General features: G+C 32.8%; 1 protein-coding gene across 1 annotated transcript; it reads left to right on the forward strand.

Moving 5' to 3' along the window:
* Positions 1-3,188: 3,188 nt before the first annotated feature.
* LOC105334494 (fibropellin-3) lies at positions 3,189-18,610 on the forward strand. Its single transcript, XM_020069818.3, has 19 exons — positions 3,189-3,295; positions 3,831-3,957; positions 4,363-4,435; positions 5,611-5,805; positions 6,651-6,771; positions 7,785-7,910; positions 8,521-8,615; positions 8,729-8,850; positions 9,334-9,479; positions 9,869-9,985; positions 10,176-10,270; positions 10,939-11,071; positions 11,250-11,434; positions 11,630-11,702; positions 12,073-12,204; positions 17,025-17,132; positions 17,497-17,604; positions 18,045-18,152; positions 18,320-18,610. Exons 1-19 carry the CDS (start codon positions 3,238-3,240, stop codon positions 18,337-18,339), a joined length of 2,142 nt encoding a protein of 713 aa, XP_019925377.3. The 5' UTR covers positions 3,189-3,237; the 3' UTR covers positions 18,340-18,610.
* The last annotated feature ends 1,007 nt before the right edge of the window (positions 18,611-19,617 follow it).

A 19,617-nucleotide genomic window follows, 5' to 3' on the forward strand; every position in this document is an offset into this window, starting at 1 on the left:
TTGATGCCGGTATAGTCTGTCCAAAGATGTTTTTGCCGCATATTTAATTTATAAATAATATTAATACTATAAAACTATTATCAACAAATGCTATACGGCGTTCAGTGTAAAATATGAAGAGCTTGAAGTACAATCTACTATATCCAACGTGTTGTCTGAAATTTATAATACTATTCGTATAAGGAATAAACACTGCGGCATTTACGAATAATCATTAAATATTTAATGATAAAATAATATTTTGTCACAGGGGAAATCTCGTCGCAGGCTCGTGTACGGCTACATAGATCTGACAACAGAAATGAAGATAGGAGACCGTTCGATCCCAATGAGCTTGAGAAGGTAATTACGTGACGTGTTGAATTTCATTTGTCGATTTTGCTTCAGAAGGTCTTTTTCTCTTACAATCCCTTTACTTGCCTTTTTGTCCCTTGATAGCAAGTTAAACCTTTTTTCGCTGACCTTTATTTATTCTTTTAATTGTGAATGGTATCACACCCCACCATTCGTTTCTCTAATGACGTAACATGCATTATTGCGTTATTGCCTAACCCTGTTTTGTTAATTTCATAATTTTGAATAAAAAAGTTTAAATTATCCAATTACAATTCTTTAAGCCACTCCTTGACCAAAATTCGCCTGAAGAAGAATATGCTGAGAGAACAATCGTGTTCCTCGACGGGAAGAAAGCAAAAGTAAGTCACTGTGATGTCTCTAAAGTGTTGTATGTCAAACCTGAAAAAGAAAAAAAAATATTCTGACTAACAAAACATATATTTCTACGGCAGCTTAAAGATCCAGATGAAAAAAAAAATAAATCTAAAGTAGTTCGGACAGAAAAGTGATTTCTTCGCACGTTTTATTAATTGTTCGGTGGAATGAGGTATTTAATTCTTAGGAATGAGTTATTTGTTTGCACGAATCGAATTAGCTATTTGTTCGGACGATTTAGGATTTGTTTGGACACACATTTTCGTATTTTTTACGCAGACTAAAGGAAGGAAGGGGTTGTGGGGAGGATATGATCCATTGCAAAAACAAATTCTCTAAGACACCCCCCCCCCCCCCCGTAAACTGATTTCGACTATTTAAATCTGTATCCATTAGTATGACTCTCTATCTCTCTCTCTATCTCTCTCTCTCTTTCTCTCTCTCTTTCTCTCTCTCTCTCTCTCTCTCTCTCTCTCTCTCTCTCTCTCCTAACAAATCCTTTTTGGTATTTTGGTCCGAACATGCACATACCAATTCTTCCGAACAAATAATATATTTTTTTTTCATCTTCCCACCCATGTCGCTACAAATTTCTTCTGATTTAACTGAAATTGTATATTGTATGCTTATACATTTTTTTTACAATCTTGGAAATATTACCCAAAACTTTTGCCTAATCTGTCTATTTTAAAACCTAAGATCAATCATAAATCTTACAATACACCCCGAGAAATTGCACTACGGCAGAACAAATAATGTAACGTCAAACAATGACGTCGAATTCAACTTGGTATACAAATCGTGACACAAATAGAGAGAGGAATGTATGAGACAGGTAATAGATACGGATATATTTTCAACAAGTTGCTGTCCTTTAAAAAATGACTACAATACGTGGACCATTTGCATGTCTTTTCAACGAAAACGTGATTATTAGAGATTCCATCCATTCTAGCCCCCTGCTTTTAACCACTCAATTTGTACGTTGTATTACGTATTGTGTATAGCCCTGACATTAAAGGGTTCATACCTCTAAGATAATTATGATATATCTATTAATGAAGTTAATATGTATAGCATGAGGCATTCGGCGAATTCTACTACTGTAAACCAACTTTTATTCGCTTGCGAAAAAAAATTTCCGCGAGGTTCGCGAGGGCCTCGTTGTCGCGAATACTTCTCGCAGCGAACCATTCGTTGTCGTATGGTTGTTATAGTAACACTGGTATGGAGAAGGCTTGGTCGCGAACATTAGTCGTAGCAAACCAATTTATCAGAAGTAAATCGCGAAATAAATTCGTCGCGAATAATAGTAGGTTTACAGTATTTGCACACACACATTACAATTTTCACTACTTTGTTAACTATGGAGTGACAGCTTTGTGTAAGTTAATTTCATATTTTGATGCATTTTTTTTTAGATTTAAACTTTTATACAGTGACATAATTATTCAATCATACTTAAATGCTTAAAAAAATTAATCGGGGGAAGTACTCTAGCCTCGCCTACTATAAAAGTAAAGTTAAGTTACATGTGTATTCGGAAAACAACAAAACATTGCAAATATGCTATTTGATGCTGCATTGCATGTTGTAGTTTCGGCATAACATTATCTTATTTCATAATACTGACAGTTCATATCACGAGCCGATCATTTCTTTGAAAGGAATAATTTGTTTCTGTATTGTTTACCGACAACTTTACAATTACAGCGCCTTCGAACTTATGTGTGCATATGGCATGTAATCCCGATCCCGATTCAGATAAACGTGTAATTGCCTGGTTCCCTGAGCTACCCATTACGCACAGGAACCAGGCTAGCTCATGCGCAGGCTGAATTTTCCCCATAGCATCCGGTTTAACCTCGCTTATATATTTTCTGCGTGGACCTCAGGGTCCACGCAATAATCATTCATCACATGATGTTCTATCTTGCTTCCATGATATTTTCTAGAAGTGTATAGTATAAAAATCTTCAACATTACTACATGTATTTCAGAATATTTAAGCACATTTCATACTAGATTAAACTCATTTAAGTTAATTATTTTCTGTTTCGATACAAAAATAGCCTAAGAATATCAACAGAAAGCCAGCAAAATTTATGGAGACCGAAGAACTGGTTGGACATTATAAAGGAACAGAGGACGGGCCAGTAGGTTTGTTTACATTAGTTGCCTTCTGAGCTATGTGTTATTGAACTTACAACTATAGGAAATATGAACTGTTGATATTGTATCAATCTAAAATTGGTAATGCTTTCTTTAACACACGCTCTTCATAGTCCCCCATTGCAAAAAAGTATAGTCACTTTCAACTAATCATAAAAGGACGTGGGTATTATGATACAAAGTGCATACCACTTTAAAAGGTGTGCTCAGGTATTGCATAATAGTTTTCAACATGTGCGAATCTAAGCGCTTTGTATTTAAAACGGCTTTGATTTTAACAAACAACCATTTTCTTTTTAGAAAACATTTGCAAAACGCAACCGTGAAAAGAAAATCTTCATCAAGAACGAATCCATGAAGTGGCCGCAAAATATTATCCCATATAAGTTTAATTATGGGACTTATCATGATGGTATGTTGCTGTACAATTTTTACTTTTAAAATGTGCAATTACTCAACTGAATATCAATAATATAATCATCTAATCAAACACTGTACACTGCATGTATACACAATTAAGTGAACAGTTACAAAGTTATAAACAAATATACGTATCTAACTTTTAGTGTTTTCATTCATATTTTAGAACTCAATCTCAAAATCTTAACAGTAGCTTAATAATTAAAACAACTTGATCTGCTTTTTTCTTCAAAACAGTTCTAAAAATCATAGACTCTGATCATTGGTCACAAAGGATTCAATGTCTTTGTAGACGCCGGAAAATAGTGAAACATACCTGAATTTAAAATCATTATTTTTAAATCTTTTTTTTTTAATTAAACAAACAAATATAAGGTTTCTAGACCGTTGTTGTATTAGATACATGTAATCTTTATTAAGATGTAATTTGTGTTTTTTGTTTTGTTTTATTTATTTGTGTTTGTTTCTTTGTTTGGATTTTTTTTAGGGAGAGGGATAAGACATATATACATGTATATTTCTTCCAGGCACCAAGTTAGCCAGTGTTTTCTCAACGGCGGTCGATCGATTTAACAGTGCCGGTTGTGTCAAATGGGTACCCCGTACATGGCAGCACCATTATGTTGAAATAAATGGGAACATAAGTGTTGGAGTGTAAGCTTATTATCAACAAGGAATGGTGTTGTTCACCTTATGTGCTTAGATATAATGCTATTATTAGTAAGACGGAAATTCTTCCTTCTTCAGGAAGCATATGTAAGAGATATAAAAAAAAGTATGCTATTTAGCCATATGAGTGTTAAATGAATTGACCTGAAAGGTAATTGTATTAAAATAGTTTGCCATTCAGAGACTTTTCAGCAGTCCTTTATTTATATCTCGGTTTTCTAAATGGCAGAGATTCATATTTTAGTAGATGTATGTAGTATTCGTGACCAAGCTATTCATATTAAGATATATACATGTTTATCAAAATATTGACATTTCTTACAGTAACGAAAAAAGAAATTCAACTGAGAGTATAAGAAGAATTTAATTTTGTTGTTGATATTTCTATAGATGCGTGGCATCAACTGGCTTTCAAAGATATGGTGTACACGCCATTTATATGTCCGAATATGGCTGCGATGACGTAAGTTTGTTTATGACGTCGATCATGCAAACATTGTTTTATTTTCAACTACAATTAGCTCTCAAAGACTATTTTATTCTCTAAATTCATTTATGTGTACATCTATTAGGTCGTGCATCTCAGGTTGCAATATCAAAACTGTTAATAAAGAATTCAGACTATTTAAACATTATTACTCATATCTGCTCGGTATTTTTCTGAAGTTTTCTTACCATACTGGTACTGTACCAGTTATCGGCTAAGACCAGTTATCGGCTAAACTGAGAGTTCGGGTTTATAGCACGGGACAATCCAAGATTTTTTAATTCAGTCGTCTTTTTCGAATAAAGAAAAGTAGGTTTGCTTGAAAACTTTCTTGAATATGTTTTATACATGAGCTTAAACAATCATTGTTTACCGCTGATTTTACATCTTTGCACTTTCAGCAGTGGGGAAAATGACGTAACAAGTTAAAAATAGAATATTACCTCTTTGTGATATGTTATTATATCCCTTCTTTGATTTGACATATAATATCAATACATATTACATGTATAAACAAAAGGAATTCATTACTTTCTGAGAGATGCGTAGCGCAGTTGAACGCCTGATTGCACAATTATGTATTGAATAGTGTACGATTTGGTGAATTACCGCATGATAATAAACGAATAATTTTATGAGTTTTGTTTATAATGTATCACAACCCCGACTACTTTAGACTGACCCAACAAGGGACCTAATTCAAATTTCATTTAGCAGAGTATAAAATCAACATGTTACAGGGATTTTACTATGTTATTATCACGAAGCCGATAACTGGTACAATAGATCGTAAAAACTCGGCAAATTCGGGCCCTGATAAAAATCTCAAAACAAGATGTTTGCGATTCTAAAAAATGATTTAAACTAACAGATTGATAAATAAGGAGTTCATAATTTAAAGTATGGCAATTTTTTACCGAAAATATCAAGAAATAAGAAAATACGAAAAGAAAACATTAAATTTTAGCCGATAACTGGTACAGTGCCAGTATATTTATCATTCTAGATAATTTGTGAAACAAATTCCTTTAAAATCTGGATATAAATGGAATTTACGACAGAACACCCCCATCGAACCGGTCTCCTCAAACCATTTCAGAAAAAAACATGTGTATAAATATAAGATGACGTAATGTTTAATTATAATTCAGGTGCGTGTCGCTCTACACGAGATGATGCACATAGCCGGGGCCATGCACCTACAGTCGAGGGAGGTGGACCGGAACAAGGTGCTCTCCTTTAATTGGGCTGACATCTCCAAGGCATATGAATTCATTTATGCCGGTTATGATTTGCATAATTTTAGAGAATACGACCTTGGTTCCGTACTGCAGTACGGTTTATCGGTATGTTAGATTTTCCAGATAAAATACCGTTTACCCGGGGTTTTTTTTCGCATGTCATCGCAAAAATTAAAGGATATACAATATAATTGAATTGGAAACTTTAAATTTGTTTTGTTTTTCTAACATGGACGATTTAAAATGCATCGAAAAAAGTGTTTCATGAAATATGACGATAACAAACTGTCAACATTCTCAAAAATCCATAAAACAAAATACAAATTCAATGCAAAGCAACACAGGCCTCTAAAAAGATACAAGTAGGATCAGGTGCCTAGGAGGAGTAAGCTTCCTCTGCCGTGCCCCGAATGTAGTATCGGTAAAAATGTCGTTATCGGGGAAAACAGAGGAACATCCGTGGACAACTGGGTATTCAATCAATAGTCTAGAACAGGGCAATCAAGGACCTCTTGAAAACCTTAGAGGTAGGATCAGGTTCCTAGGAGGAGTGAGCATCCTCTGCTGACCGGTTACACCCGCCTTGTGCTCTTTGTCGTAATCAGGGAAAAAAACAGGAAAGTGGATACTGGAAACCAACTCTTAATTGCGTGCGAAAATTTTCGCAAGGTACACGAGAGCTTCGTAGTCGCAAATATTTATCTCCGCGAACTAGTCCTTGTCGGATGGTTGTTAAAACGACCATAACCTTGATAATCCTTAGTGGCGCACATTAGTCGTCGTAAACCAGTTTATAACAAACTTCAGGCAATCTTTTAAATCGCCCGTCCCTGGCAGTTCCTTATAACCGTGTTTTACTGTATATGTCAAGCCGACAGTTTCTCCCCAAGAAAGACCACATATACAATACCAATGTGTCTCATATACTGTTTCAATGTATCTAATTGTAGATAACTAACGAAACACAGATGATTCTGAATGACCCTGACTTGGAATATTTGATAGGTTCAAACCAGAACGACCTCTCATTTTATGATAAAGCTGAACTGAATGCATTCTACAAGTGCGCTGGTATGATTTGTTCTTCAATTACTTCCACAGTATTTTATGCTGTCATTAAGTTGTTTAAATGTTATCTGAAAGGTTTTAAAAATGACTTAATGGTAGAGATGGTAGTGACCGACAGACAACGCTTTGCCCAAACTTTTTAGCTTTTGTGACCTGTTGTTCAACTCTACCTTTAATGGTCTGCTCTTTGATTTTAGCTCGAAGAAAGTTTTTTTTTAAACTGCTTTATAAACACAAACGAGCATTATCATAAACAATTACTGATTTAGATACCTATGAAATGCTTATTTATTGATAGAAACAAAGACAGAGGTAGACTAAAATTAAAACAGGAAACAAATTCAGACTATTTAAAAAAAATATTTTCGTGAAAGGTCTTAATGCAATATGATTGCACAGGTTTTTTTTTTACTTGATTTACCTTATCAATTTACATATTAAATATTTGCAAAACAACGTGTAAATTTTTGTTTAATGGCTGACGACTGTACTTAACTACAATCTGTAGTTTACACACTGTACTTAACTACAATTAATTGCAGAATAACATATATCATTTAGAGAAAGGATCATTGACTTCTTACAGTTTTACGTTTAGCATTAGTATTATAGATTTAACATCAACAGGATTGAGATAATATAAGTTGTGTAAGACATTCGCCTGTTTAAAGCTACTTATAACTATTATGTGACATTGTATTAAAAACAGTTAATAGTAAAGGTACCCACTTTTTACTGTATTACCAAGCATTGCCACTATAATAAAAGTAATCAGGGAAGTTGATATGTGAGAGCGAATGATGTAACTATATTAAAGAGGTACAATTTTGCATCTGTGTAATACAAGTCATTGACTATATGAGAACATATTCATATGAATGTCAACAACACGGTCTAATATTATTTGTGTGTTTGAAGCATTCAAAGAAACCAATCTTGTCCATTCATTCTGAATTAATATTTACGAACAGACGCTGCAAGATTTTATTGAAACTTTCATTCAAACTATTTTACAGATAACTGCACGAACCCTCCCGTTTGTCAGAATGGTGGATTTGTGAAGCAGGTGGATGGCGTGTGTAGCTGTGAGTGTATGGATGGACTTACTGGAACTGACTGTACACAGTTAAACACCAGTAGTGGTATGTCTGGGTTTTTTAATGCTAGTTTGAAAGGGATCAGTTCAATTATTAATATATACATTAAGAAAGATTGAATGATAAATCATATGCCTAAATATTTTATATCGTGTAAGACTTAATATCAAATTAAATGACGTTTCATTAATTCATCATATTAGTCTACAACTAGTCTAAATACGCATTTTTATTCACATGTTAAAAGGCTTTGATTAACAGTAAAACCGTTTAAAATAACAGAATTAAACTCACGCCACCATGAGATTGACATGGAAAATAATATAAATGCTTTATTTTCAGTCAAATTCTATATAAGTGCTATAATCAAAATCATTTAATGGTGTTATCTCATGACAAGAATGACATACACAGCTGTAACAAAGTTACGCTTAGTTTCGCTCATTAAAAACATGTGCCCTAATGTCGAAGTCGGCATAATTTCATTACGACTATGATAATTGCTAAATACGTATCAATGATTTCAACCGTTTTTGAAAAAAATAATACTTTTGCAAGTAGTAAAACATGGATCCAGTAACTTTAAAATTTCATACAGTTTTTGTTGACAAGAATGTTGTCAAATTTGCATAATATATATCTGTTTCCTATTTAGGATGCGGGGGAACTTTCAATTTGTTAACCAGCGAATCAGCGTTTATTGATATGATAGGATACAAGAGGGACCTGAGTTGTACATGGTTGATCAAGGTGAATCGAATGCTCTCTTTGATATGCTGGGTATCAATATCTAATGAAAAACGAGTTTTGTCAAATTTAGAACTATTATTAATATAAAATCATATTTTTTCTTGTTTTAACAGGGTCCTGAGAAGACAAAAATTCAAGTATTCATAAATAGTATAGAACTTCCATTCAGTACCTATGGCAACTGCTACCACTTTATAGAGATAAGAGATTATCTATCTGGAGCCAAAGGAAAACAGTAATAGCCCCATTCATTAAGAAAATTCAGCCAAGTTTTTGTTTCCACTAATTATATAAGCTGTTTGAATAAAAAGAATGTAAAAGTCAATAAATTACTAATGAAAATTTTACTGGTACAATCTCATGTACAAATGTTAGAGTTAAGTGCGCTCATACAACCAGTGATGAAATGGCGTCAAAGTCTGGAAACAGCTTATTTTTTGTTTAATTATCATCAAAGGGACTAAACAATGAGAGGTTGATTCACAATGATTAAATTCTGAAGTTTTAAAATGATCACAATGACTATTATAAAATGACAAATTATCTTAACGTATGTGATGTTTGACCCAAAAAGTCGAATGTATTACCATACATAAATCCAGTTTTATAGTAAGATTGATTGTATGAAATGTATGCCAAGCGCCATCTGTTTGATTATGAAAATTACAAAAAAATAAATAATGATAATAAACAAACCCTCTAATGTTTCTTTTCTAAGGATATGTGGAAACTCAGGGGGTGAAACATTTACCAAGAAAAATATCGGTCCAACCAATGTGATGATTGTTCGCTTTGACAGTGCCTTATATAATGCTGTTCGTCCTGGAAAAGGATTCACATTGACAGCAACAGCAGCGCCTTCTGGTAAAACTTATTATTTTTTAAAACATTTACTTTTTCGATTCAATTACAATAACAAAAGAAATCACAATGAAATACAGTATTTTAAAACACACCTAACATGACAAGCCTGTACAACGTTTAAAAAGTTCCATTTAGTACAGATACTGAAATTTTACCTTTTGAATTCAACGGGTCAATTTAAAAGTATGTGAATCGTTTTTGTTTGTTGTAAATTTCTTGCCTTGTATCATAAATGGTAATCAAATATTTTATTAGAGTATACATGCCATTTTTCTTCGTAACGAATACATGTAAGTTTACAAAAAAGTCAGGACAAATGTTTCGTTTGTTCCAAAAGTCTGTTTTTTTCGGTTTTAAAATTGCGATGTCTGTTTTTTTTTCTTTTTAAGCATGCAGTAGTTCTCCTTGTAAATACCCTGCAACCTGTAGAGATGGCCCACGCATTGGCATATATGAATGTTCATGTACTGAGGGTTATTCCGGAACTAATTGTAATATTGTTGCTGGTATGCCGGATTTCTTTTACTTACTTAAAGAACTACACTTAAACATGCCCAGCACACATTTGATATTTTTTCCAATGTTCCCCTTATTTAATGATGTTAATTGTTTTCTCTTTTTTCTATATTTCCGAATTTTGTGTTATTTCAAACATGCAACAATAGTGCTAATTCGTTATTTTGTTTAACTTTCTAGCAGATGCAACTGTGACGGACAGTTTTGAACGCGACTTTACAACATTATTTAGGCATAGTTCCAAAGGAGTTGATTTTAAATGGTCAACAAACAAAGTATGTTTCTTTTAGAACGCATGCACAGCAGGCACAATACGTATAAGCGTCATAAATAGTTATATCATTATAGAACGCATGTACATTATGCACTATACGTATGCGTACAGTACCGATCAGACCTAACACCAGAGAAAACCCCAACTAAAACATCGGGTTTACTTTCTTGCTTTACTTTGGGTTTACTCCGGGTTTACTTTTTGAACATTTGTGTCCACTCGAGGTTTACTTTGAGTTGTCTCTGGGTTTACTTTGGTTTACTCTAGAATTGCTTTTTGGGTTAAATGTACGCACTGAGGTGTGAAGCCGACCTGTATTTAGTTGAAGCGGAGGTTGACAATAGTTTTCGAGGGGTGTCAATTTCAACTGTTATCCTCCCAAACATGCACTAATTATTTTATTATACTGAATGTCTAAATTTTAAAGAATTTTTTACTGCTTTTATATAGAAATGACGTGAATTCTACGGCGAACCGTACGCACATAAATTACGCGCATGTTACAATTCGTTGTGCTACTCGTTGCTAGGTGTGTTGCTAACGCTGAGGGTAAAAGATCGGATTATCAACTGCGTCTAACCAATCAGATTTCAGAATTTAACATGAAAGTATAATTATTAGTCTTATATCATTCCTGTATTGTGAATAATTTGTTATGCTTTTTTGCAGTATTGGGAGCTAAACGGCGTGAACATAACGGCATTTGATGGTTTCCTTATGGCTACATTAATGAAATACCCTTTTACACCTGGCGTAACATATAGAAGTGTTGCAAAACTAGTAACATCAGTTCGTTTTACAAGTTAATATCATTTTAAAAATCTACCTACAAACCTTACCAATTTCTTATACTCTTCTGTTCATATATCAGTTGCAAATAAAAAGTAACTTGTTGGGATTTTGAATTGCTGAAACACAGCCATTCTTTTACGTTTGGCTTGTTTGTTTTCTTACTGCCTAATCGTTGTTATAATTTTCAGAAGCCGAACGATGTCTTCAGTTTAACTATGCTTTAGCAGACAACGACATTGGAGGTCCGTACACCACGACATTGAAAGTAAGGATATTGAGTGACATATTCACACCGGATATGATATTTGCAACAAATTCTGGTAACAACTGGACAAGTGCTGAAATGGACCTTCCCGCAGTCAATGGAATGAAGGTACGAATGATTATGATAATGACATAATATTTTAATGAAGAATCAGAAATATAATTTAAACAGAAAAATTGTTTATAAAATGTCAGCGAAGATATTGTTTCCACATTTGTAAACTAATTGAAAAGAAATAATACAACTATGATTTAACATGGTAAACAAGAGATAAAGACATGAGTGTATTATATTTGTTCACAGATTCAGTTTGTTGGTAGCTACGGAATCCAACGTATGGTTCTTGACAACATTCGCATTACGCCGCTTCTTTGCTGTAAGTTTCACAGAACTATTTTTTCGTCTTTTTTTGAAAAGCCAATTGGTGACAACTATAAACTATAAACTATAAACTCTTTACGGTTTTCAAGCAAAACATTTTTTTAAAGTACAAATTACCCAAGAATAAACAACTCAGAAGATGAACACAATAATGATTCATTGTTATATAAATGGAAGTAAAACATATAGTTTTATGCTTTTTATCCCTTTCTGCCAAGTGTTTGCTTTTTTGTAAAAGCTTATAGAAAATATAGCTTCTTCTTAAGTTTATATCATAATATTAGTATGCCTTTATTTTAGCGGTGTGTGGGATTCACCCACAATTCGAAGAAAATAAAACAAAACAACATTTCATTTTACAACAGATAAGAAAAATCCATGTAATAACGTTGTGTGTCAAAATGGTGGAACGTGTAAACTCGTTTTCAATAGCACAAATGCAGTCCAATCTAGGTGCAGCTGTCAGTTTGGATTCTACGGGGCATTCTGTGAAAAATGTAATTATATACACTAGGTATTTAATCACCTTTACATTCTGCTATGCATACGTGTATTTTTACCTATTTAGATATACATTCAGCATAAAAACATACTACATGTATAATATGTTTCGTTTCAATGACTGATTTTATGGCTGCTTGAACATTATGCGTCAAGGGGTGAACATATGTTTACATTTTTGTTTACTTGTTTTTTGCTTTTTTACATGCAAAAAGTTGTCGTTCATTTTTCCCCTTTATCTTTAGTTCCAGTCTCATTTGCCCTCACATTAAGCTCACAGTGCTTTTACCTTGCGATCACCTGCACTCTTCACTCCACTCAGTTCGTGCTCACCGCTTACAAAGCGCTCACTGTGCGTTCAGAATGCGTTTACTTTGCGCTCACCGTTCATTCACTTATCGTTTATTTAGATAATATCATATTTAGGCAGATAACAATTCATACATGTAAATAATTTGTTACTTTTTCCTGATTACCGACGAAACACAACGTATGGATAACTCCCTGGAGCATTCCCAAAAAATCTTTCAAAGTGCGTTCACACAACGGTCAAATATCGTTTACCGTGCGTTCACTGTTAACCTTTGTGCTCGCTAAACGTTCACTGTTCCTAAGCGCTCACCAAATTACGTTCAGATTTTCATGAACCCCCATTTCTACCTTGTTGTTACAGAAATTTTACAGTTGTGTTGAAAGAAACCCAGGACCATTAGCACGTACTAAAACATTAGCATTGTACACTTTAATGTATGTAACATTTTACTAAATCTTAAGAGCAATAGAAACAAGCATTCTGAGAGTATTGCATAAGCAATACACGTCCCCTACCGGTTTGTATTATTCTATGAAAGCTTCCAATCACACAACTATTTCAAAGCTATTGTAAACGAGATGTCATGCTTTAATCAGAGATAAAAGAACAGAGGGAATTAAAACTATATAGTTGATATAGAAATTAAATACAAAATAGGTAAAATAATACTCTTTATTTCATCTCCTGTAATTTCGCCAAGTCTATTCTGTATTTGCTGGTAAAAATTGTGAAAACAATGCACTGTTATGCACAATATCATTTCTTACCGTCTTCTGTACCCCGAATCAAACCAAACAGTTAAACAGCCCAACCCGACAACGAACCCGATTGTAATAATACAAAAAAAACTGCCGATTAAATTTACAACACAATGCTTGACACTATTTTACAGCATTTATTTGTTTATTAGAAATGATAAAAGGAATGGTACAAGTAACGCACGATGTCATTACTGACTACATACTCGCGTCGTTTATTCAATACACACCGAACCCGATAACGAACCCGAACATTAAAAAGTTGGAATATTAAAGATTAATTTTCTCGAAAATATGTCAATCAGACGCTACAAAAGTGTAAACTTGATCTGTAGTTTGACATTTTGAAGCTGTTCAGCAAGTTTCATTTTATTCCTCAAATGCATAAAAAAAAAGTGTGGAAAACTGAAGTGGGACAGACAGACGGACGGACGGACGGATGGATGGACAGACGGACTGATGGACGCAGAGGAAAGCTATAGTCCCCTCCGGTGAAACTGGTAGGGGACTAATAAGCTGTAAGGAAATGAAATAATTGCCATTTTTGAAAACTGTCTCGATGAGATTATTGAAAATAGTGAACTTATATAAGATGATTTCCATTAATCAGTTAGAAGAGATACAATGGATATAGTGAAGGGGTAGCACTGTGCATATATATGTAAACGAGATTAAGTTTTGTAGTTAGAAATAACTTAAACTTTTCTAACATTGAAATGTTATTGGTAGAAATCAAATAACATAGTCGAAAGTCTTTAGTTGGTTTATATATATATATATATATATATATATATATATATATATATATATATATATATATATATATATATATATATATATATATATACACACCTTCTAACTCAGTGTCTAATTTCTGAGATATGTTTAAAGGTACCCTAAAAAGGGCAGTGGATACCGAAATGATTTTTAAAATGGTTAATTTAGTGTAAATAACTTAGGATTTAGGATAATTTATTTAAACATTGAAACAAAGACTGGGTATAAATATTGTTGTTGACGAACCTACACATTTTACAGCAGATACTTGCACTTGTATTGTACTAACAAATAACACTTGTTAACTGAAGAATGTCATTATGATTGAGCCTATATGAAGTACCCACTGACTTATAACTAAAGGAACTCCATTCTTTAGAAATGAACAACAATCATTTTATCGAACTGTTAAAAAAATCAATACGACGAATTTACAAGGTCTAAATAATGACTCTATTAATACAAACTGGGATGAATCTGCAATGAAACTCTAATAATATTAATAAAGTATATCATAACTTCACACCCATCGTCTAATTATAATTAAAATATGTCCTACTTTTCATACTACAGAATTTGAAGGAACCTGTGGCAAAGAAAAATATACTCATTGATTTGGGGTTTTTGTTCCTTATTAGTGCCCTACCGGTTTTCACCGGAGGGGACTATAGCTTTCCTCTGCATCCGTCAGTCCGTCTGTCCGTCCGTCCGTCCGTCCGTCTGTCCGTCCGTCCGTCTGTCTGTCCCACTTCAGTTTTTCCACACTTTTTTTCTTTATTCATTTGAGGAATAATATGAAATTTGCTGAACAGCTTCAAAATGTCAAACTACAGATCAAGTTTACACTTTTGTATCGTCTGGTTGACATATTTGCAAGAAAATTAATTTTTTATATTCAAATTTTTTAATGTTCGGGTTCGATATTCTGCCTAACAGTGCATTGTTTTCACAATTTCCATAAACCGGTAGGGGACGTGTATAGCTTATGCAATACTCACAGAATGCTTGTTAATATAAGACATATATAACTAATAAATCTACTAAATGCATTTATTTCTTTGTTTTTATTGTTTCTACTTTTTTAAAATGTTTATAATGTCATATCGTATTTATTGCGCATCATTCATATATTTATATATTTATTTAATAATACTTATTTGTACTATCAATTGCAAGTGTATAACCAGATCTTAATATTATAATAATATGAACTAGACATGATCTCGTTGCGAGCAACGAGGAGGTCTTCCGTGCGATTTTTTGAAGGTTATATGACCTTGACTTTGACACTTGACCCTTTATCTCCTTATCGGGGCAACAACAAAAAACAATTATGGTTGAATTTTGTTAGGAACATCATTCTTAGCATTTTATTCTATATTGATTTTCATACATTTTAAAATATTTGTTCTGTTTGAGGTATGTTATCAACGTTTTGTACTTCTGGCCCCTAAGAACCCATTAAAACCCCTTAATACGGAACATATGATAAAATAATTATAATATATTGTTAAATAAATGTGAGATGAACATTATTGCTTCCTAAACATATTACAAAATAATTTTCAGTAAAGTGCTATGGAAGAAAGACTTTAGAGCCCTTTTGGTCCCTAAATTGAAGGCCCAGCCCCTTTTTCTTGGCATCATACGAAAGATCTTTTGATATCAAACATATTTTGTTCATCAAGTGTTTAGAAATTCTTTGCCGTTTTAGGGCTATCTGGGATATGACATTTTAGGGGCCGACCCCTAATCTCCTTATTGGGGCCAGATAATGAAACTTTTATGATTGAATATTGTTTAACACATCATTCTAAGCATATTTTACTCTATATTGCTTTTCAAAATATTTGTCCTTTTTGAGATATATTCGATCGAAGTTTTGGACTTCTGGCCCCTTAAAACCCCTAATTACGTAACGCATAATAAAAATTTTATAATGAAAAGTTTTATTAGTGAAAGTTGAACATTTTTGCTTCTTAAACATATTACAAAATATTTCTCAGTAAAGTGCTATGGAAAAAAGACTTTAGAGCCCTTTTGGCCCTTAATTTGAGGGACCAGCCCCTTTTTCTTGTTATCAAACGAAAGCTCTTGTAAATATTAATTTTATTTGCTCTACATGTTATGGTAAAATATTTTCAGAAAAGGAGATAAAGAACGAAAACACTTAAAAATTACGTTGTTTTTTCAAACTCGATTTTCGGGTCCAGGCGAGCTTCCACGCCTTTGAAGTCAGACAACCATAAATGCCTTTAAACACATCTACAATCTTTTGTCTACAATCCCTGAAAATTTAAATTCAATATCTTTTTTCGTTTAGGAGGAGATAGCCGGACAAAATGACCCTCTAAAAATCACTAAAACGTCGATATCTCCCGAACGGAAATGACATCATTAACATAAAAAATTATATATAAGGTTTTTATCAATATCTACAAGATCTGAAATTTTCACGAAAATCGGTCCAGTCGTTTTCAAGAAATCGCTTGTACAAAAAAGCGTAAGAAAAAAAAAATAAAAGATAAAAAGAAACAAAGCAATAACAATAAGGTCTTCCGTTGGAAACGGAAGACCTTAATTATAAAAAACATATTCATAAAGTGTCATAGCTCTACAATGTACTAACAATAATTTTAAGTCATTTAGTATATGCCTGAATGTAGCTTACTTTCCACATACTTATAACATTTATGTAACTTGTTCCATTGTTCAAGGAAAGGATATAACAAGGATACCCCTGTTGTTAAATACTATTGAATTTATTCAATAAAAATGTTCAAATTAACATAGATCTTTGGTAGCCATCATAGCAGTTTTTTGTCATATCAAAACAACAGTTGTTCAGTTCATATGATTTTGATTTCTAAACTAAGTGATCAAAATTAATTGCATACTTCTTTGAATCAGTCTAAATATTGCGTATATGTGCGGCATTTTGTAGTATATTTTTTTGTCTTTTCTACAGATATCTGTAATGAAAACAGCTGCCTTAATGGCGTATGTTTTCCACATTCCTCGTCAACCTACATCTGTAAATGTAACGACGGATGGAGTGGGAACAAATGCGACATAAGTAGGTCTTGTTACTTTACTTTTGCTCATAAAATGTAACCATGTCAAATTAAACAATAAAATAAATAGATAAATTAATAGAAAAATGAATGAATAAAATATAATGCATGTTATCACACAGAATACTGGAAAATTTCATTGAATACATCACACTGACTTTGTATGTTGTATGTTATGCAAACCGTTTGATAAAAAAATCAACTTTTACTAAAGCAAGATTACCTAGAAATAAAATTCAATAGAACTCATTTTAGTAAAAATGTGTTTTTCTATTCACCCCCCCCCCCCTCCTCCAAAAAAACCCTAAAGAAATTGAAAAACGTAACAAAATTATTGATTTTATAAATATCGTTTTTGTGTTCTAGATATATGTGCCAATGTAGATTGCAACCAAGGAAAATGTGAGGCTCTATCAGAAACAAAAACACGGTGTAATTGTGACGCTGGCTGGTACGGGGAGTTCTGTGATATTAGTGAGTGTTGACCCCCACTATTTTGAGTAGTTTGTACCTTTTTAATAACAAAAGTTTCCCATATACTTTGATTGTATTTTCAGTTAAATTTTAAACAAGCAATTTACATGTAAATAAGGTAAATGTATAATTTAATCGCATTTCATTTCAACATCAGTTTTTTTGTATCATCAAAGAAAGAAACGTTTTTAGAACTTTGCAAACAAAAATAGAAATGTGAGGTCTGAAAGGGTGGCTGGAAAACAGACTATTAATTTAATTAATATTTTAGTAAACATAGTGGTGGTGAATATGATTCTTAACTGATGGTTCCACTTTCTTTTGAAATGTATGAATATAAACACTCAATTTTTTAGCGAAAACAAACCTTCAAATATTGATTTGCTTTTTTCAATTGCAAAACACATATTAATATTGATGTCTGTTTTACTTTTGACAAGACCCTTGTGAACAGATTGACTGTAACAAAGGATTTTGTGAGGTTGTGTCGATGTTCGAAGCCCGTTGTGTGTGTTTATACGGTTGGGTTGGAATAGTTTGCAATAAACGTATGATCTATCTATCTATCTATCTATCTATCTATCTATCTATCTATCTATCTATCTATCTATCTATCTTTCTATCTGAATAAATAAATGTATCAAAATGAAGCTATTAAAAAAACCTTAGCGTTACATTCAATGATGTGTTTACATTTTTTTTTTTATCTTTATAGGTTTATTTGGCTCTGGTTAGTGGTGGTTACCAAGACAACGATGAACAAATTGGGATACTTGTAATAAAGTAGATACAACCAGCAAACCTGTCTCCCATTATGAGATCAAACTTCTTGTTAACAACAAAACAATTAAATAACGAATTAACATGCAATTTTTAAAATACTGTTAAATGTAGCTGTATAGCTCCTAAAGTATAGGCACATTGTGTTTAAAAAAGTTCTTAAAAAGACAAAGTCATCAGCTTAATTGCATTTATTTCAAATGTGAAGTGTTTGTAAAGTGAGAGGACGACAGACTTTGTATTCAAAAAAGAAATGAATAATAAATCAATAATATCACATCAGTCATGTACATTTTTTTTATTTTTTATTTATCAATAATTACAAGTGCCTGTTTTTTTGATTTACTTACGTCGGCCAAAAATTACAAGTTATATACCGTGAAATATTGTTTGCTTCCGAAAAAGGACATAATAAAACTTACAAAATGTTTTTACCAAGTTAGAAGGAAAAAGAGCAATAACAGATTGTCAAGAGGGGAAAAAACTGAATGCTTGGTTATTTTGTCCACAAACTCCTCTACCTAATTGTGAAATTTATGGTCCCTGGGTCAGGTTTTCAGGCTGTGGGGGGGGGGGGGTATATGGCCGTGACAAAATGACAATACCTAACCGTCAACCATCTCAATCAATACAAATTCAAAGCAGAACAACACAGACCCCTAAAAAGATAGGGGCAGGATCAGGTGCCTAGGTGGAGTGAGCATCCTCTGCTAACCGGTCACACCCGCCGTATGCTCTTTGTCGTTATAGGGGGAAAAACTGAAAAATCAATAAACAATTAGGTGATTATTTATGGTCGAACAATTAGTAAGAAAAAGTCAGTCAACATGCTACCCAGCGGAAGATTGTATTTGCTGACATTTCATTGGTCGGAAAACGACAGCAAAGAATAAGCAATTCAAAGACGTTAATAACTATATTTGAGTAAACAAAATTTAAAGCGAACATTTTTCAATGAATAATATCATTGCTTAAACTACTAAAAGATTCCAAAAACATATACTTATGTTTACGTGTATCTGGACTAAATAACAAAAAATGCACAAACAAATAAATACTTAATACCGTAGAAACCATTCATTCAACCACCGAAAAGATTTTCCCCACAAATTTTATTATCTTTGTGGATCTGAGAAAAAAAACAATCAAACAAAAACAAAACAATGCAACCATTTGAAATTACCATCTATAATGTTTGATACATAATAAAACCATTTATTATTTGTTGTCTTT

The sequence above is a fragment of the Magallana gigas genome, chromosome 1 (genome assembly GCF_963853765.1).
Source record: "Magallana gigas chromosome 1, xbMagGiga1.1, whole genome shotgun sequence".
Lineage (NCBI taxonomy): Eukaryota > Metazoa > Mollusca > Bivalvia > Ostreida > Ostreidae > Magallana > Magallana gigas.